General features: G+C 34.7%; 2 protein-coding genes across 2 annotated transcripts; both read right to left on the reverse strand.

Moving 5' to 3' along the window:
• Positions 1-474: 474 nt before the first annotated feature.
• Positions 475-5,809, reverse strand: LOC122595519 (myb family transcription factor PHL7-like). Its single transcript, XM_043767887.1, has 8 exons — positions 5,727-5,809; positions 5,508-5,647; positions 4,570-4,783; positions 2,585-2,661; positions 2,458-2,500; positions 2,233-2,290; positions 1,979-2,048; positions 475-1,247 (listed from the first exon to the last, which is right to left on the reverse strand). The coding sequence occupies exons 3-8, from the start codon at positions 4,688-4,690 to the stop codon at positions 789-791; spliced, it is 828 nt and encodes a 275-aa protein (XP_043623822.1). The 5' UTR covers positions 4,691-4,783; positions 5,508-5,647; positions 5,727-5,809; the 3' UTR covers positions 475-788.
• Positions 5,810-19,128: 13,319 nt separating this feature from the next.
• On the reverse strand, positions 19,129-19,752 carry LOC122596920 (Werner Syndrome-like exonuclease). Its single transcript, XM_043769564.1, has one exon. The coding sequence runs from the start codon at positions 19,750-19,752 to the stop codon at positions 19,129-19,131; it is 624 nt and encodes a 207-aa protein (XP_043625499.1).
• Positions 19,753-22,171: the final 2,419 nt, after the last annotated feature.

The raw sequence follows: 22,171 nt of genomic DNA on the forward strand, positions 1-22,171 counted from the left end.
TTTGTTTTATTTTACCTAGAACCTCTTAATAAAATATCTTAATTGGCTCAAGGTTGTTTTTTTTTTTTATTTTAATAACGGCAACAATATTATTAATATAATAGAACCGAACTAGCAAGACATCAGAAGGTTAAAAAGTAACATTAAGTTAAAAGGAGTTTAGATTAACATCTTAATGATAAAGAACACACTTTAGGTTAAAAGGGGTTTTAATTAACATCTTAATGATAAAGCAATACTTCGAAATACCTTTGACTTTGGGATCGGTAAATGATGTTACGAGCCTACAATCTTGGGTGGTATACATTAATATTATCATTTATACCCATACACTGATCAAACTCTCCACAGACTGGTTCAAAGTTTTCTGGCCAGAAAAATAAATTATCTTGTTACCTAAATCATAAGTACAGTTTTGAATATCCGAGCATCTAACAACGGACATGCGGCAGAGATCGAACGTTGAACGCAACGTTAAATGCAACATACAGGAAGTAATACATTAATATTATCATTTGAATAATCTCAAAACACTAATTAATGTTTTTCTGCTTTACCACACCCTTTGGACTTCAATGGAACACACCCTTTGGACTAAATCGAACAAAGACCCCTTGTTTTTACATCACTAGTACAATAAATATTAATATTACCGTCTACTTTGTCTCAACTTTTAGAGTACAAATTACAAGTTTTCTGGTCTTTCCACTGCCTTTGGACCTAATCGAATAAATATTTCTGTAAACTGCACAGGTACAAAACAAAGCAAGATTGATGACTTTTACATGTTAATCTTCATTTTCAACTGCCATTCCAGCTGAATGGCCAAACTGCTCTGTAGTCAGGTAAGCGGAATGCTGTTGCTGATGAAATGATGGCCTTAGGCTTGACTCCAAGATTTGGTGAGTCAGACCCATGTTCACTCGTTGCTTTTTCATGGCTCTCTCTCCTAAGGGGTTTTCATCGGGTGAGCCCAAGTGACAACCAGAGTCTGGTGTTAAGGGCTCATGTCTATCATCAACAAAAATGTTTTTAACGGGGGCACATTCCTTGACAGACTTTTCCATCATAGGCAACTCAAAAGCAGGAGCTGGAGTCACAGGATCAGTTATACTTCTGGATTCTTGGCAATTGTCCTCTGAGCCTGGCACTTCTGATATAACTCCACTAAGCTTCTGTTGCTCTTCAATGATCTTTTTCAGGTACTTCCCTTGTGCCTCTATTCGTAGCTGAAGTTGTCTTTGTACCTATTACAATTGCAGAACACAATGACTATCGAGTATCAACACCAAAGTTGTTTATGATAACAAAAGATATAAAGTAGATGTTCTTTCTAACCCCAATTCAAAAGGATATGATGTCACAAGAAATAATTGTTCCACTTACCAATTTACCATGTTGTGATTTACTCTAACAAGTTGAACCAGGGAAACGCATGTAAATAATAAATACATATTGACGATGAAGATCTCATACTGACAAAGAACCACATAATTAATACAACACTCACAAAACCAATTCATATATCAGCATGAGGGTGCGGACGTGCGGTGCAGGGCAAGCAGTCCCATAGACAATCAACGTGCAGCAAACATTGCCTAACATACTTAACTTGAAACTTTTTCGCATGATCTTAACCTCAGTAGTTTCCTTCGGTCTTGATACGGATGTACCAGAACCAAAACAACGTAAAATTCAGATTTGCCATATTTCGAAATTTCCGTCTTAGTAAAACATAAGATATCCGGTCAATCAAAATGATTGGTACGAGTTTTGATTTAGCCACCAAACAGATGTTCTACTCTAAATTTCCATTTCCTTAAACTTACACTAAAAGATTAAGCAATTATCAAAGATTCGACAATTCCAAAACTTATAATATCAGCTTGCTATACGTAAATTATTACCTGCTGGCAGAAACAAGAAAAAGAAAATATAAGATATAAAAAAACGGCAAAGAGGTTAAAAGGAATAACACCTCCAATTGTTCATGCAGACGCTTTTGCACCTCCATCTGCAGCTTGAGTGCTTCTGTAATTTGCATTCCACTGAATAAAGAAGACAGCATTATAATCCCATCCATTGTTCAATGCAAAAGTAACATTATTTTGATGAACAAACAACAAAAAAATTCAACGTTCATGTATACCACGACCAAAATTTCTAAGCTAGAAATGCTCATACAATTTTCATATCATAGAATTGAAACAAAGGGACGACAAATAGACTTACGATGACCCATCCAAACTAGAAAGCATGTCACCCGATTCTTTCTGGTCAAAAGCTTTTCCTTGCATTAGAAAGTTGAGAAAAATAATCAGTGCAATTCGTGTTCATCTAACATTTGATTGTGTAGATGCATATTATCTACTCATGATCTGATCAATCTTATAATGTTGTTATTTTATAATCTAATAATGTGTATTAAAATCAGCTACTTGAAGTCTTATAGAATACCTTCAGATGATGAATCTGGGAGGTACTTTGCCAGCCGATATTTCTGTATAAATAAGTTTACAAAAGTCAACAAGGTGACAGCGTGTCCAGAGATCGATTTGTATGATAAAGGTAGCATGCCACCTACCTGCAAATGGCTCTTCACATGATAAATTGTCAGACCTTGAACACCCATAACTCTGAGCACGCCTTTTGGAGTGGCCCCTGTACAGGAGAAGTCAGTTATAGCACTAATGTATTGTAATAGTATAACTACTCTACTTGAAGCCCATCACTTAACAATGAAGTTTTTGTCCAGGTATTTCTACTTTTAACAAACATGGTTAACCTAGATTCAGATGAGCCATGATATACCAGCAATGGAGAAATTTAGGGGTAATGTGCTGGTGTTACTGACTTATTACAAATGTTAACTAAACTAGCTCGAAAAAATAACAATCTCAAGTCAAAAAAGCAATTAGATTTAAAAAAGCTGTTTACTATTACATAAGGCCCTAAATACATTTCCACGATCGACTTAGGAATTTTGCGACCAAACTTAACCTTTGAAATGCTTAACAGAAGACCATTACCCCCAAGGTTATATTCAAGAGCACCATTGTCGTTTTATTAAAGAAATAGAAGCGACGGAAAGTTGAATAAATATCAAAACTAGCTTTGATACTTTTCTTCCTGTTTTTGGCCAGGCTTGAAATTGAACTCACCTTTGCTAGTAGTGGTTTAACTTAAAACTCATTCAAACTAGCTAGAGGCACAAACATAAGCTTCAATCAGGCTTGACCAATGTTTGAAAACTGATCTTAAGTTATATATTACATTTCCAGGCAAGGAAGCAAATATCAGCTCAGCTTCAACATGACCTCATATACAGTTCCATTTTAAGAGATTCCGACATGATGAAGTACAAGATATTTAATCAAAATCTTTCCTTAATTTAAGGATTCTATGTTTTGAGGTTTCTGCCAACATTGTATCACCTCTATTGGCAAATCATACAATTCCATAAATAGGCCATTACAACGCATTTACCTTGGGTCATTTAATGTTTTCCACCTCTCATATCAGTCCTAGAAAGTACATTTTCTCATAGTTATTTAAACATAGAAAGATAGTAATGTCAAAACTTTTTATAGTCTGTCAGCTCTATGAGTTTAATAATCTAGTGAAACCCATTCCAATTGATATTAGTCCTTACAGCTGATCTGGTTACTGTATAGAGTTGATATTTTCCTATTATTTAAAGGTGTCAAAAAAAAGGCTCATGTCACTTTATTCAATTTCTCCTAATGGAAATGCTGTTAGATATCTCCTTTAAAGAATACCAAGAAACCAATTACTTGTTGGTTTAGGCCAAGGGTAATCAAAAAATACGATAATCCATCATTATACTATTCGGGTGACGAAGAACTCTAAAAACATCAAAATGAGAACAGCAACTTAGCCCTTTACGGCTATCTCATATCAATTATGATGGTACCCTATACCCAACACTTTGCCTAAAATTTCTTTGACAAATTCGCCCATATAAACCTTGGTCTAATACATCTGAAAGTAATCATGTAATAATAGAAGTCTACCTATTGTTAACAGATATGATGCAGTATAATGCCAGGTTAAAAGGTTTTTGCGCTTAAGAAAAACTAGATATTATTAATGCTTCCACTTGCAGGGGAAAATAGGTCAACAAGAAACAGTGTAGATGTAGTGTTCTAGTTACAGGTATCGGTTTGGCAGTGATAAAGACTGAAGCAAGCAAGAAAGAGAGATATAGGTAAACAGAACTTTCAATTGATTGTCCTTAAATGCCAATTGGTATCGTGTCTGTCTGTTCTTTTTATTCATGTTTTAGTCTGGGCTATGGTTTTTAATCTGCATTAGAGAGGTAAATTTCATCTAACATCTCTTTCCAACTTGCGTCCCATTAATGTACTGTAAATCATTTCTAAGAACTTCCCAAGGGTAACTCTCTTAACAACCAAATATAAGTTTCAATTAACATGCTTATTCATCATTAGCTGTATGTTTATGCCCGGAATAAGAGAGCGCACGAGGCAAATGCAAGTAATAACTAATAAAGTTAAATGTTGGGCAATTAAAATCAAGATAACTCACTATCTGGGCCACCGAGTTGTGCGACAGCATCGACAAATCGTTCATGAAGTTCATGCGTCCAACGGAGTCGTTGTTTAGAAGCTAGACTGGGGTTGTTGTTGATACCATTAACAACATCCATAATAACAAAACCACTATCAGCGCATAATATGTTATCGCACACTAATGCAGAACAAGCAGCACTCTTCTCCCAATATACAAGTCAATCATTCACCTATACGAAAATAAGACAGAGGCTAAGTTACACAAGAAAGGAGTAAAGGACGTGAAGTTGGAATCAACTACGTACTACCTCAGACCATCAAACTATTAGATGTCTAATTAGGTCACTAATATACCTTTTTGTTTCCTATTCCGTGCGTTTCAAAAATATTCAAGCTTCATCTGATGATAATGATAACGATAGTATAACTAATATACAACAATACTTGATTATTTTATATATGGCTATACGGGATAGCTAGGTATATCAATCATCGGATTCGATGGTTAGTTAGATTTCATTGAATTACTAGTGCACGACAACATATGTATAAATACACAAATGAAGGATTAAATGGAGTAAATAAAATTAGATAGTCTCTATTTATAGATGCAGACAGTCATACCTCTACCCGAGGACAGAGAGAACTGCTTCCAGGTAAATAAGAATACAAAGAAAGAAACTTATTACTTACTTTACTAACTAGAGTAATAATTAGGATTAAAAATAGAAAGTTAGGGTTGAGTAATGAGTAAATATAATCAATTTCCAGACATAGATATATATGGTGTATATATATATATTCCGATGATGCTGCAAATGAAATGAAAAGAGGTGGCGGAATTTTGTTTAGATGCTTGCATACACACAGAGACACGCTGTAAGTAGTAATTGTAATTATATAGTATTATAAATAGAAATAAATTAAAAATAGAATAAGAAATCGAGGAAAAACCTGCCAAATGTGGAAAGAAGGAAGGAAGGAAGAAATGGATCGGATCAATGGTAATAATTAAGCAACACAAATCCAAATTAAACAAAAGCGGCAGTAGATGGTTGATGACGATGATGATTGGAAGGGGGCTGGGTCTTCTTCTGTTAATATATATAAATAAATTAAAATATAATAAATAATAATAATAATAATAATAATTTGTTTATAGACGACGAGTACGTATATCTCTGTTTCGGGTCGGGGCGAAAAAGGGGTGGCTCAGTTCATTTCAAGAAACAAAGGTCCGTCCAGAAACCCAAAACCAAATATATAATTTATGTAATAAAATCAAACACTCAAATACTCTATATGCTTTGCTTTTCACGTTTTCGTCTTTTTCTTCGTTTCATATATCGTCTTTTTCCCCTTTTTTATTTCTTAAATTACTATTATATTGATTTTTTTTTTTGTTGGGAATTTCTGGTTTTAAATCCAAACATTATAGTTTAATTATTAGTAAATAGGATCTTCTAAAGTTGTTTTCAACTTTATTTTTTGACCTTTGAATTGAAATCAAAAGTAAATCTTCCATATGAGGTTTTTTTAAATCTGCTCACTAAACACATTATTAGTAACAATTAATGCATTATAATTTCCTTTTGTATCATATACTTAAATTTAATGACTCGTTGAAAAATATGAAATACCTCTCATTTTCATACTCAATATAGGAGTCCATATATAACTAGAGAATTTGAAGTCATTTTTGTTTTTTTTCCCGTAAGTTTTGTTTAAATCTTAAATGTAAAATGACAGTAATCTAAAGATCGCGAGTTCTTTCTTCCCCATGAATTGACTTTAACTTAAGGCAGACGCTTGAGATGGTTTGGCCATATTAGGAGAAAGGATGAAACTGCACCACTAAGGAGAGCGGAGTCTATTCACGTGGACGACATACGAAGAAGGGGACGACCAAAGATGAGGTGGGAGGATCGATTAGCGAAGGATCTAATTGAACTTGGCCTGTCGGAGGACATGACGTCGGATAGGACGGCATGGAGAACTAGGATTAGAGTAGAATAGTAGGTTAGGGTAGGACTTTTGGGCGACCTAGATAGTCTTCTTTTCCCATATTGCCTTGCCAAAGGAGGTTTGTGAGGGTTTGGCCTAGAGAAGTGGCTTAGCTACGCTACAGAGGACTTTGACGTGACAGGAAGAGTGGTAGGTAGATGGAGGTGGAAGTACGGAATTCCGAATGCGTTAGAGGAGCTTCCAGGTAGAGGTAGTGGAATGCGAGGGTAAGGCATATGGGTTTATTAGATTAAGTAGACTTTTTATTTAGACTTTGGTTCTCTGTGACCTTTCATAGGGGTTTTTGGCCTTGAGTCTCGAGAGGCCTAAACCGAGGGGGGAGGTTACTCTTGTGTTTGTTTCCCCCAAGATGGTTGTCGGAGGACATGACCAATGAGAGTTTATCTAAAGGACTAGGGGTTTAGGACTAGTTTATTGGTTTAGAAGAGCAGGTGAGAGGATTAGGATTAGGATAGCTAGGTGTCCTAAGGTCCTTTTTTCCATAGGTTGTTTGGAAGTAGTTACTGCCTTGGCTCAATCGGGATCTTTTCAGGTTTTGTCATTTCTTATTTATTTGTATGTTTGTCTTGTTGTTTCCCACTACTTGTTCGAGTTACGTATTAGTTTGCTACTTTTATGTTGTTTAATATGCCCAATATGGTTGCTTTCGTATTTGTATTTGTATTGTCAAACATGTTTCTAAGATATCGGTAGGACGCATGAGTGATATACGTTCGACCCGCATAGTAGCCGAACCCATCAGACAGGTATTTCTTCTTTTCAGATTCTCAGCAGACAGGTATGATTTTCTAAACACATTTCATTTTCCGTCTTGCACTCCTTTGTGGCCGGAGGTCCCTATGGAAGCAGTATCTCTACCTTTGTGTAGAGGTAAGACTATCTACAACTTACCTCCCCCATACCCCGCGCAGGGATTGGATCCTGTTGTTGTTGTTAAGTCAGACGGTTATTTTTGCAATTTTTTCATAAGTTTTTTCTTTAAATCTTAAATGTGATTTGTAATTCTTTAATCACACTCTTAACGGTTATAGTAAGCAGAAAATGCATGCGGATTTCAAATAAAAGAAGTCATGCATTGTGTTTTAATAAAAAAATAATAGAGACCAAATGGAAGGGGAATGGTTTAGGGAAAAAAAGAAGGTGAAAAAGGTAAGAGGTAATGCTCATGTGACAAGAAAATATATAAGTGAAAATGGTGAATGTTTATGAATGGTCTTATAGATGTGTGTGTCATAGTGCATGAGTCATCAAAAGCTATGTTCCTAGTAGTGAAAAAAGCAAAATTTTGTACCAATTTTAGGAGAACATCTTTCATATAATTAAGATTTAATTACTAACTCGTTGTTGAAAATTAGAGTGAAAATCGACGGTTAGTTTTTCGATTTCTTAATAATTAGTTCTTTTTATCCATTTTTTCCTTGAAGTTTATAACTTCATTTGTGTGATGTCTTTTTTTCTAATGGTCAGTCATGAAGCTATGAAGTTTAATTGCCTATTTGTTTTCTTAGGCATTCTTGTTATCTTTGTATAATAATAACATATAACATAAAAAGTCTAAAGTCTAAAACATTATACACAATATATATATAAATGAAGGCTTTTGTATTTTGGGCCTTAGGCCCAGCCTAACTTATATATATAGTTAAGTCGGCTCTGGTTCGTTGTCACCTCAAACGGAACTATGAATGGCTAATGCCATGATTTGTAATGTCACAAAAGAGCCCAGACTCAACACTTGCACGAAAAAAATGTACGTACATGGAATGGTTTCTTTGCAAAAAGAAATTCGGGTTGTCATTCAATAATAATTACCTCATTAAAATTGAGAAAAGGTTGCCGAGATATATGTCCCAAACAACTCTGTTTCAATAAGGAAACCGAATACCCATACCATTTGCCCATTTGGTATTCTAGACAGTCTTTGGTTCGAGTCATGGGGGGCTTAGGCATAGGACGAAGTGGATGACCGGCTGAGGTCCGATTTCTTAAGAGGGCCCGACTTTTTATTTTTTATGTATTTATATAAAAATATATGTTATAAATTAAGGCCGTTACAAATCTTAATAATTATCTAAAAATTAAACAATAGTACTTAACAAAAAAAAACTCGCGTACCAATTTGCTATAATATTTATCATCGTTTTTATATCTTAGTTTGTATAATTATAATTATTGTACCTATCCTCCGGGACTCCTTTTTCTTTTCTCGGCCGAGGTCTATAATTCCTCAGAGACGGCACTGGTTCGAGTAGAATTGGTTCCGTGATATGGCCAAAATACAGGCACGGTTATAGTATCATAGATTTTTTAGGCTAATGTTCTTTGTCTTCCAGTGGTATAGGTATTATGTGACCACATGGGCCACAAATTAAGACTTCAAGCCATAATTTTAAATATTGTCAAATGCGAGTAGGAAAACTATATTTTGATTCATGTGTAATAATGGTGATTCACCGGACATGATACTCCAGTATCTACATACATATAAAGTTGAAAGCCTGAAGGAGGATTAACCCCTCTCTTTATGATGTTAATTAAGGATTTTATTAATGAGGGTAATGTTAATGACTTAATTCCGATCACCTCATTCTAATGAGGTTATTATTATTATAATGTATATATGCATGATGCTTAATAAATATATCATAGGAGAATATAAATAGGGTGAAGTTGTAAAAGTTGTTTGCAATTCTAAATATATTGTTCGCGCGACGTTCGAGAATTTCGGAAAAGTTGACTTGCAATGTGGGTCGTTCGATTCCGTTGACTTTAGATCTGGGCCTTTGATTCCCGAATATCCAAGGCCGTTGGATCAAGTCTGAGATTAAATCTCAGCCGTTTATGAATTAAAGTTCTCAAATTTCCTTGGCCGTTGGATCAATATTGAAAATATATATCAACCGTTTATTTCTTAACTTCTCGAATTTAATTTTCCTTGGCCGTTGGAGCAGGTTTATTTCATAATTTAATTTTGCTTTGCATTTGACACTTTTAATTTGTTTACGATATTCTTTAATTTACTCTTTTCTTTTTATGGTTTTTGTCTTAAGAAGTATGTCAAGGATAACAAGTTTCTTCAATTGAAGTGGGATAAAGATGTTGGTCTTTGTGAGGAGCAGGTTTATTTCATAATTTAATTTTGCTTTGCATTTGACAGTTTTAATTTGTTTACGATATTCTTTAATTTACTCTTTTTTTATGGTTTTTGTCTGGCTTAGGATTAGGCATATTGCATTTTTTTTTATATTGTTTGAAATTTACACTTTTAAGATGTTTACGATTGTGTTTAATATAATATTTGTTTTATGGCGTATACTTGTATTTTGAGGCTTAAGGATTGGACCTTGGCTTTTACATGAAGATATGTAAAAACATATTCAACCTGAACATATTATTTAATTTACTCTTCTTTTTATGATGTATCAATTGTTTAGAGCAGGTTCTAAGTTGGATATTCATTTTGACATGAAGATATCAAAGTATATTCAGGCTGAAGATGGTTACATTGGTCAAGTTGTTGCTGACTACAATTTAAAATTTTTACTCTATAAAGCTGAATGATTTTTATCATAGATGTTTGATTCTATAACATATAATAATCTAGAAGAGGTTTGGTACCAAGCCTTTTGGAAATGGGAATGCAATGAGTCTGTTTTCCTTTCAGATGATGATGTAAATTAAAATTTATTTAGTGAGATTTAAATATTAATAATTATCGAATCAGTATTTTATAAAGCCAATCCTTATGATTTTTTTTTTTGGTTTAATATCGTTTTAGGGTGGTAAAGCGGCAGGCCATTTGGACATACAGTTTGAAATAACCGTTGCGAGGCCGGAAAAGCATCTCATTCCTGACTTAAACTATTTTGGTGTGGTTGAGCTTAAACCAGATGTTAGTAACGATTGTGGCGATACAAATACTGCATCAGTTGAAGGGATACTACCTGGGATCAGTAATTTTCGTTGAAAATTTTGATTTGTTTACATATATAGTATTATTTATTATTGAATTGTAATCCTTTATGTAATCAGTCTTTAAGTTTTATATATTTTATCTTTATTATTGGATATGTATATATTTATGTTTTTTTTTCATATTACATTCGTTCAGTAATATATATTTGGACATACAGTTTGAATTAACAGTTGCGAGGCTGAAAAATCATCTCATTCCTGACTTAAAATATTTTGGTGTGGTTGAGGTTAAACCAGATGTTAGTAATGATCGTTGTGATACAAATACTGAATCAGTTGAAGGTGGCACTATCTGGGATCAGTAATTTTCGTTAATAATTTTGATTTGTTTACATATATAGTTTTATTTACTACTGAATTGTTATACTTTATGTAATCAATCTTTAAGTTTTTATATGTTTTATCTTTATTATTAGATATGTTTTTATTTTTATATATTTTATCTTTATTATTAGATATGTATATATTTATGTTTGTTTTTTCATATTACATTCGTTCAGTAAAACAACTCATTATTTAATTAAGAATGAGGGTTTCTTGATCATAATGTCAACTTCATAAAATAACTTATTAAAAAATTAATCATATACTGATCAGATGTAATGTTAGTATAAGTATGCACTAAAATGGTATATGTTTTTGCAACTTACTGTAACTGATGATTATGTTATACACTCAGTATATGATTGTATTGACATTTCTTATGCTGATTCATAACTTATTATATTTTTAACACTTTATAATTTACCTTGGTGAATGTTAAAAATAATTATTTCTTAACTATAATTCCAACTGTAAAAATCTATTTATAATTTATTGTTTTATATACTGATAATATGTTATTTCAGTATAATCATCTACTAAAATGGTATATGTTTGTGTAAGTTACTATACTTATCATGTTATACACTCAGTATAACATTGTATCAACGTTTACTATATTTGAACCGTCTATTCTTGGATTTCCAAGACCAGTGGAATCAGATGGTTAATTAATTTTTGTCGATTGGAATTTTTTTCTAACTACAGGTCTATCGGATCATAATTGTTGCGTTTTACAGGATTAGTACCCTTTTTAGTTTTTGCTGAGCACTTTCTAATATGTGTGTTTTATGGTGGTTTCATATTGACCAGGTCAAATTTTGCCTTAAAAAAAAGGAGGAAACTGATTTTTTTACAACCATCTTTAAATCGACTATATATACCACACTTTAGTTACATTTAACATCATTTTATTTTTATCATAAAACTTATTTTAGCATATTGTTTTCCACAAGATGTCGACTGCATGTGATACTGGTAGTGCAAATAATATATCTTCTATGCCTGTTGATTCTGTTGTGGTTGGGAGTTGTCGTGATGACAAGAAGATTCGTGTTAAACCAAAGACGCCTCAAAAAATGGAAGACAGTGTTGAAGATACTCTGTTTGCAAACTACAATAATGTTTATTATTTACTTGAAGAATCTTGCCGATATATTTCTACTGAGTTTGAACACATACTGTCAAACGTTAAGAAGTGTTTGATCAAATAATCGCATTATGGCTCAACCGGAGGTGTGAGTTGGGTTGTTGGTGTTTATCGGCGATTACCTTACGGTCAGTGGGTCGAAGAGACCAATTTACGCCGGATGGTTTTGCTGTGTCTAAGTCGGTTCATTTGACTTAGGGTTTAAGGGTTTTGTTTAGAGTTTATTCGGAGGTCGAACAAACTAGGTGTGAGGGTTTTTAGTTTATATTCGTATCATGCATATGATGATGTGCCGTGAGGCTTCCTCCTCTATTTATATAGAAGGTAAATAACTTGGAGATGAGGGTAAAGAGAATTAGGGTAAATCTCTTCCTCCTTTGTGAATATCTTGTTTCCTTCTTGAGGAGATTTGTGGTAATCTTGTTACCAAGTTGTGTTCGAGTATATCGGAGCTTCGGTATATCTTTAATAAGATGATTATGGGAAAGATCTTTATCCGATTTCTCTTGTGCATCTCCTTGGGGCTGGGTATTTGTTACCTTTGGAGCTCCGGGATGATCATGTTAAACGGAGGTTAAGCTCCGTTATGGGTTTACCTGTATGAAGGTGACTTCGTATTCTGCTTCGGATACGGAGCTAGAGCTCTGTATGGATATATCATCAAAAACCCCAGTCTGATGGGAGATGCTATCTTTAGGATGTCGCATTAGACTCAACCGATAATTCTACTCCGTAGGTCACCCCTAACGGAGGTCATACGAACAACGTGCGTATATTGGGCCGAAAATCATGAGATACGTATCGCGTACGTTTTTAACGGTGGGGATTTTAAGTAGTGGCTTCTGCCGAAATACCCTTATTCCTCATGTATAAATATTATTCCAAACAAATAAGATAGATAATACCTTCTCTCGGCGGCTCTGATTTCCCCTGTTTTTCTGAAGTATTTTGGGATTTGCCTTGACTGGGTAATATTTGTTTCTGTCGCCCCCCCTTTTTTCTTTTCTTTTTTTGTCGATTCGTCGTAATAGGCGTCTTGAAATTTCCTCCATTAGTAACTTGTGTGCTTTATTAGTTCTATCCTTCTTTAGTGCGGTTTTCATTTCCTTGTCTTGTGTTATTATAGGATGGCTTTCAAGCAAATGATAAACAGGCAATCATTTCTGGCCCAACTAGTGATGAAGGCTGCACCTTCTGTTACTGCTTCGGGATCAGGAACTTCCAGTGGGGGTAACGATCCACAAGCGGAGGATCGGGCGGGTTTGGAGGCTATATGCCAAGCGGGTGAAGCCATCTCTCATGAGGCTGTCTCTGTTGGTCCTCCTGTTGTTGAAGTTTCAGAATGCCCTACTAGCGGAGAGCAGTGCGACCCACCCGAGAATGACCAGGGTACTGTTGCCGGTCGTCTGAGGAGTAGAAAGAAGACCTCCTCAAAGCGATCCAATGTCTCCTCCCCCAGGAAGAAGGCGAGGAGATCTGGGAAGCAGGGGGAGTTCAGGTATACTTCCGTTTTTTGTAGAAATTCCTTGTGCTTGGTCTTTTAGATTTCTGCTTTATTTGTCATCTTTCTGTTTGTAGGTTTTAATCCTTTGACACAAGCTCCTGATGGCCTATCTTTCCACCGTAGCCTTAGCTCAATAACCCCTGCTGAGTGGGTTTCAAAGCTGGCGAGTCTTAATTCTTTGCAGTTGTCCGAGTTATTTAATCGGTCATCCTTTTGCTTAGCTGTGATTGGTAATGTTTTGGACTTGAGGCTTCGTGAGCTTTCTAGGGATACAGGGTCATCAGCCGAACAGGTTGGGAAATTGAGGGCAGAGAAACTGTCGTTAGAATTTAAGGTTTCTGATTTGGAGGTCAGGTTAAGTGGGTTAACTGCGGAACTTGAAGCTGTTCATGAGGGAGTTCGTTCAAAGAAGGAGGAAGTTGTACTACTGAGAGAAGATTTGTCTGCCAAGGACGCAATGCTTGTTAGTAATCGCGCTACTCTTGCTGAGCTAAAAGGGAAGTATAGGCAGCCTGTTACTGAAGTGATCCCTCATGCCTGCAAGGCGTTTCTGAATGGATCTGAGGTAGGCGTGAGGATTTCGAGCCTTTGTAATGCAAAAACGGTGGATGCCGAGTCAGAGCTCATTCGTGTTCTTACTGCAGAAGGACGCATATCCCTTCACGGCTCGGAGCTTGTGAGGGATACCACAGGTCCTCTTAACAAGGCTATGGGTGATCTGGAGGATATCCACTCTCAATACTTGTGTGCCCTATCCGCAGATGCAGGTCCCCAACGTGTAAACTGTCTGAACATTATGTCGCAAAATTTTATCTGTTTGTTGGACCCTCCTTTCTTCCGTTTCCTTCTTTGAACAATTTTATTAATTTAGTCTTATGTTTGTGGATTTATCTATTGGTATATGCCTTTTCAAGATGTTGATCAGGCGACCTACTGGCTTTTACCTTTTCAAGACTTATTCCTTAAGACTATATTTGGACTTGCCTTGTTGGTCATTTTGTCGCGAAGGCTTTGTCTGTGAATTTGCATCGAGCTATTGTAATTATGCTTGGAGCTCATATATCGTCTTATGACAGTCGCCTTTTAACTTAATTGTTTTATGGCAGTTGTCTTATGACGTATTTGCTTTATGGAAGCGTTATCGGGCGTCCCCTGTGCTCCACATAAAGTCTTCTTACATATATGTATAATTTTTGTGCGCTATATTCTGATCAATCTTGTATGAAAGCAGTTTTTCGTAAAAAACAAGAGGTAAGAGACCATTACATAGTAAGGTCCATTAGCTTTCATTGGCTGCTTCCCGGTGATCCGGAATTTTCCTTAACCTGCTGATGTGCAAAATCGAGTCTTAAATTTATAAAACTAGTTTCACCTAAAAACTGACTACTACCCACTCACGGGCAGTGGACCCAATCGTTTGTAATATAGTTAAGAGGTAAGACCGTGTTCATTCGCGGGGATTGGTTTGAATCAATTGTTTAGTAAAGTAGTTTGGAAAACCGGGTGTTACTCAAATCTCCTTTTTAACAGAAAATAAAATTTGTTTTGAACAAGATCATAAAATGAAGAGAACTTTAGACAATATAATTAAAAGTCATCCACCTTGACTTCCCTCGACTTCAAATGTGATTGCATTTAATTAAGACCAAATTCACAAGAACTAACAAGATAATCGTGACTAGTTAAATACTCATGTGGTACCACCAACCATGAACACATCACCAAACCACCTAGATTACTAGATAAATTACCCAAACCGGTACCACCAGTTCCAAGACAACTTTTTCCAATAACTAGTTTGACTGACTATCAAATTACCAATTGAACCTATGTAAAAATAGCGTGGTACCACCTACCGTTACAAATTACGTTGACAAAATTAATTCTTTCATTAAAATAATATTCACTATCATACCATGAACTAGTGACAATTGCTTATAGACAAACAATTCTTTTCAAATCATATATCAATTCAACTAGTACCACTAACGAAGAATTAATACATAACCAATATTATAATAATTATTTAAAAGAATTAAATCACTAAGATCTCAGAACAACGGTAAATAAAAATCAATCCTTTGAATTAAAATATTGCAATCACATCATCTGTCTCGTTTCATCAAGGTGGACGATTAAACGTTTAGCCACTCATGATCAATCCAAAATAATAATGAAAATAGAAGAGAAACATGATGTACCAATCGTTTGAAGAAAATAAATTGCAAGACAGTAAGTAGATACGATCTAGATGGGTGCCTGTGAATCTTCAATGAATCCGCCTAAGAAATTATCTTGATTGGAGATTGAAGAACCCTTATAGAACAGCTCCTAGAAAGATTTTTGATAGCTGCAAATTCGTCCCTAGGGTTTATATTTATACTCCTCTCCAAATCTGATGCAAAACCGACCTAGGGTCTTTTTCCCGTGCACCCACTGCGACGCAGTGGGACTGTATCTTCCCCCACTGCGGCGCAGTGAGGTGTTGTTGACTTTGACTTCGGTTGACTGCGGCGCAGTGGCTTTCGTGACCACCACTACGGCGCAGTATGAATCCACGTCTTGATTTCTTCTTTCCTTGACTGCGACGCAGTCCTTCTCTTGCCATCCCCACTGCGGCGTAGTGGGGCAAACTCCACTAATTTCCGTGGGATTTGGCTGCGGCGCAGTGGGCTAGTGCATCCCTACTGCGGCGCAGTCAACACTTGTACAAAGCAACCTTCTTTCGATCTTGTATACTTGCCACGCTCTGTCGTTTCTTCCACTCGAATCAACCTCCGACATCATAGATCACCTCTGGGCCAACAAGTCTTCCGAAAATGCAAAAAATGAACGCGTAACCTGTTTAGAGCCTGTAAACACTAACAAACACCATAAACGCGCCAAATGCATACAAAAACGACTTAAAACATATAGTAAAATGGCCAATAACGATATGGGTAATGGGTATAAATTAGTCAAATCACCTGCCTATGGAGGGATACAGGGACTGAGTGTTGCTGGTCTCGGCTTGTCATTGGCAAAGGCCTGATTTATTGATCTTGATGTATCTACACTCGTCCTCCATTCTGTAGGAAGGTCAACCTAGCCATTTTTAGGATTTTAGTACAATACGGTCTTTTCGCGAGATGATTTGCTTCCGAGGTCTATGCCTTCGCATTAAGTTACATCTTCGCTGTTTACGCTCCTTTCCAGGTGCCTGAATTTTCCCGCTGCTATTGCGTCCTCTATAGTTCGCAGCAGGTTTCGGCATGAGTCCGTGTTGTGTCCATAATCTTTATGGAAGTCATAGTATCTGTTATGATCTTTTTTCTTGGTTATCAGTCTGGGTGGGGGTGGGAATGTTTGTGCCACCGTTTCTGTTGCAAGGATTTGCTTCGGGGACTTCGTGAGTTTTAATAGTATTATCCTTTTTCCCTCCCCTTGAGCGCCTTCTCCATTGACGGTGTCATGATTCTTGTCGACCCAGGCATGAGCTTTTACCACAAGCTAATCGTATATTTCTGGTAGATTTGCCGTTAGATTTTCGACTAGCATTGGTGCCCGAAGGCCGTGAATGAGTCCTGATATCTTTTGACTTTCAGGTAGTCTACTTATTTCCTGGGTTTCCGACGTGTACTTGGCTATAAATTGCTTGATTGTTTCTTCTTTTCGTCGCTTTATATCGTGCGCCGCTAGGTGTGTCTTTCCATAGTTTTTTGATGTGCCAAATCTCGTGACACAAATTTTGCTTCGAGGTCCCCGACATCACCTGAGGTTCTTAAATTTTCACTCCACTCATTCGCTTTCCCAGTTAGGGACTGGAAGAAGGCTCGGCAAATCGTTCTTGGGTCCTATCTCCGAGTTGCCGCAATTCTAGAAAAACGGCTCAGGAAGTCGGTTGGGTTCCCCTCGCCATTATAGCGTATATCTTCGATTGGCGTTTCTTCTTATTTTATCAAGGTGTATGGTGTTATTGCCGCAGACGGGCTACTCGTATTCTCATTATCTGTTCCGGGTGCGAGTTCGGGCGAAGGAGCATTTCTTATTCTCTTAGGAAAAAACTCAATGGAATGCATTCCTAAGCGAAAAAGAGGTATAGTTTAGTAATGGTTCACATATGTATTTTTGTAGAAATGGTTTACGTGCTTTTTATATTTATAAGGTTAATGAATTTATGATGAATTGGAAACAGGCAAACCGGAAAAAGAATGTTGACAAAATTCAGAAAAACCAGGTTATTGTTATCAATAATCCTGATGATGTAGAGGTTGGTACTTTATTAGTTGATAATCAACTTTTACCTATATTTGCTTTAATATCCATAAAGTTAAGTTATATGTATATATTATTTTTATGATGAGATAGTTATCTTTTTTTTTTTGTAGACTATTAACATTTCGGATGATTGTGATGAACCTGGATTGACTCAAACTCAGTTTGAACTAAGTCAAGATGCTTCTAATGCTGAACTGAGTGCAGAATTGCCGTATCTTAAGCGCAAGAGAGTCTACTCGGAATTTTTTTTACGCATCTGATAAAAAAATTGAAGATAATGACTTTGATGTCAAGCGTAATAACCGTTTCAGGGTGATTGATGATGATACTGATCCAGAGGATTTGGAGTTGGAAGTCAAGCGTAAGAACCGTTTCAGGGTAATTGATGATGATACTGATCAAGAGGATTTGGAGTTGGATGTCAAGCGTAAGAACCGTTTTAGGGTGATTGATGATGATATTGATCCAGAGGATTTGGAGTTGGATGTTAAGCGTAAGAACCGTTTCAGGGTGATTGATGATGATACTGATCCAGAGGATTTGGAGTTGGAAGCTGATATTGGATGTTAATTATCGTTTTAAATAACTTGTGTTCGTTCTGTTTTTTTTCCCCAGTAATTATGCGTATTTTCTATTTGCTTCAGTTACATATTATTTGTTTCAGTTACATGTCGGTCACTTTTTTTATAAATTTAATTAGTGTTTCTTTTAATGTTAATATGTTTGTGTCTCAGATGACTTGCTTTTAGTTGAATTAGTTTTTTTATTTTATTAATTACTTTACTTTGATATTTTCGGAACGGTAATGGAGTGAAATTCCTTGATGTTTTCCTTGTATAATTGTGTAATGTTTGAATAGTATTTCATAATGAAGTATAATCATTTTGGTTTTATTATTTTTTTAGTTTAAACTGAATAATCCATGAGATCCTTATAAAAGGATTTATATATTGTAAAAACATTGAATCATGTACAAAATATTATATCATGAAATAGGTTTCAAAATGTTGTTACGTTTTATTAAGATTTATAAAGTAAATAAGTAAACATACATGATTGAGTAGAACATTAATCTAGCATTTAATAAAATTCAATATTCAAAAGGAAAACAGTAACTTACATAAAGTTTGATTCACATTTGCGAGATAGTTAATAAATTCGAACACGCTACTACTAATATATGATCAATAATGCATATCAACAACTACTACTACTGATACATGTGTATTATTGCGTATGTTAAAGAAATTTTCAATCAAACATTGATTGCTGCAAATATAAGCTCCATAAGTGTACCCCTTGGAGATTCATAGATGGTCTTGGCTTTCAATGTGCTTGCGATTTCAAATGAGACGAATGCAACATGCATACTCTACTTGCTCATACGACAACTTATATTTTGCCCAAGGACTCAGGGTGATACGTTTTGGTTTCTGACTATCGTATTCAAGTACAATATTCGTCAACCTTTTCAATCCCCAATATTTTGCACCCGACCCATATATTTTCTCAGCCAAAGTCCTTAGATCCGTCAGTTGTGCATTGTATCCGATCCCATATTCGTTTTTTAGTTTGTTAAGATCATCACGAACACCTACCCCAGTGAAAGTGTAGTTATGGTTATTCATGAAGTTGATAAGGGAAGGTGGAATGTATGAAGAATGGATGATTTGGAAGATGAGACAATGACTTCCTACACATATTTGCATGATGGCAACTTTACTTTCGTTACCACCGTTATAACGAATTTGCCACTCAGTGTCAAGCCTAACTATGAGCCGTTTCAAGTGACGGTGGTAGGACTTTTCGATGTTATAGATCCATTCAGAAACAACATTTGGATATTTAGTTACTGTGGTTTTGATTTGGTGTTTGTAAAATTTGATGTTGTGCGTTTGTATATTATTAGTAGCAGGACATTGATAATTGTAAGATGATCTGCGATAACTATTACTCTTGGTGGTCATTATATATTCTTTGGGAACCGATCGATGTAGAGTGTATGATATGATGAAGATTAACTTTTGATGTGGTGTAATGAGTGACCGAATGAATAGAAACTGAACGTCACCTATTTATAGGATAATTTTGGAGGTTAACTTTAAAGTTGAGTAGTTTTATTCCACATGGGTATATGGTGCTAAAATTTAGCAATCTATTTTTGACTTTAAAACTACTACATCCGATTTTTTTTTTTATTGATATTAGATATACTAAAAAAAATTGTTTATTATTAAGATATGCCTCTTCTGAACAGGAAAAGAGTTCGTGCTTTCAAGTAAGAATAAATATGTTTTTCTTTCTGTGTATGTTAATTCATTTTATTTTTTTCTTTCGTTTGCGAATGCTCATATATCTATAAAGTTGAAGTAACAATTATTTGCATTTTTTAATCATTGTAATCCAGGTCCGGTTCAGAAAGTGAATATATGTTTGCATAACGTGGTGAAGTGTTTAAGAGACGCAAGGGTTATGATTATTTGGAAGGTAGATCGGTTATGAATTGTGTTGTGAATAGAGATGAGTTTATGATGAATGAACTACGATACTGGTACTATAAGAAAATTAGTTGTTGTCATCTAGTATGGTTCAGATATAGGGTTCCTACTCTTTCACTTGATGATACGCATTCTATAAAGAAGCTTGAAGATGATATTGACTTGAAAAATTTATATTGTCTTTGTGATATTGATTCTGTTATAGATATCTATGTGATGCATTCAAGTCATACATCCAGGATGCATTAAATTTTTTTGTTATGTTACTCAAGTTGTGTGTTTGAATAATTAGAGTTGTATATTTTTTTTTGTTGCTAAAAATTAATATTCCGTACTAAATATTATCTAGATTTTCTCAATAACTATTGAATCAAATATAACGATATATGTTGTCATATATACTTAACTAACAAGTAGTTCAAGGAATAAATACAAAATAGATAAGTGAACATCAATATGATTTTTGTCTTTTATTGACGTTTCTTCTTACACAATGACGATTGATTTGAAAAATACTTTACTTCTATCAACTCTTTTCAATGATAATGATTATTTAAATCAGATTAAATAAAAAAATTCACTCTATACAATTAAGACGTAGCCATCACACTTCTATCAACTTTATATTATAAAAACTTTGTCTTATATATATGATTCCTAATATTTTTCACTTACAATCTTCATTATACTTAAAAAACATAAAAACAACAATATATATAATCTATTAAAGGAAAAATCATGGCTAAAAGAAAAAGACATTCTGAAAGTGAAGACGAAGAGTCAAATGAAGAAAAAAGTGAAGAGTATATTGATGAGGAGATTATTGAAGATGAAGATACTGACGAAGAAATAGAAAGTGAAGAAGGAGATGATGAAGGTAATAAATTGAAAGATGCTGATGAAGAAGATAATGAAGTTTTTGGAACCATTGATGATCAAATCAAGTCTGACGTTGATGATCAAGAAGAAGAAGATGATGATCAAGGTGACGGTTCAGAGACTAACAGTGGAAACAAGCATAATGTATCACCATATCGTGGTGGAAAACGACGAACACCATCACTATCAGCATCACCTAAGAAATGTTGTTACCTTTTGATAAAAATGAAGTTTTTTTATGTAAATAAATGTTGTCGTCTTTTGATGTATAATATGAACTATATTTTAAATATTTTGTTTTGTATTTAATTTTCTGAAAATTATATAAAAAATGTATTATGATAGATCAAATTAATGAGTGACAAAAATGTTTTATATCAAAGTATCGTCATGAAAGCATGACATACCATTTCTTGCAAACACTCGTACATGGCACCTTGGTTAATATCTTACACATGATTATATCATCTCTAAGCACAGTCCTGATGATTACATGTTTTGTTTCAGAGTTTTTTGTACACAATTTATTTCGTTTTATTTTTTGTGTTATTTATGGCGATATGTATGTTGTCTTTATTATTATGTGTGTATAATGTAAGCTTCTTTTTTATACATATTTTATATATTATCTAATGTATTTTTTGCCACTTATGTTGATGCGTATGTAAATATAAATATTGTTTTATATACATTTGAAAAAATGTTATAACTCAAATGTGTTACATATGTTACGAAAAAAACATTGATGTCAGTTTAGATTTTAATAGTAGTTACTTTGTTCAAAATACTCCACGAAGTGGAAACGTGGGGAAGATGTTATTTCCGAAACTTAAGGGACTTTTATTATGTGTAAGTTATATTTATATATTATTCCTTTATTTTAGTAACTGAATTTATTGATAGTTATGTATCCTGTGTATATACATTAACTCAGTTTTTCAAATACGAAATCCTTACATGTTATGTAGTTGTAATGAGTTTTTGAAATTCAACTGAATAATTCAAGTCT

The sequence above is a fragment of the Erigeron canadensis genome, chromosome 4 (genome assembly GCF_010389155.1).
Source record: "Erigeron canadensis isolate Cc75 chromosome 4, C_canadensis_v1, whole genome shotgun sequence".
NCBI classification, from domain to species: Eukaryota; Viridiplantae; Streptophyta; class Magnoliopsida; order Asterales; family Asteraceae; genus Erigeron; species Erigeron canadensis.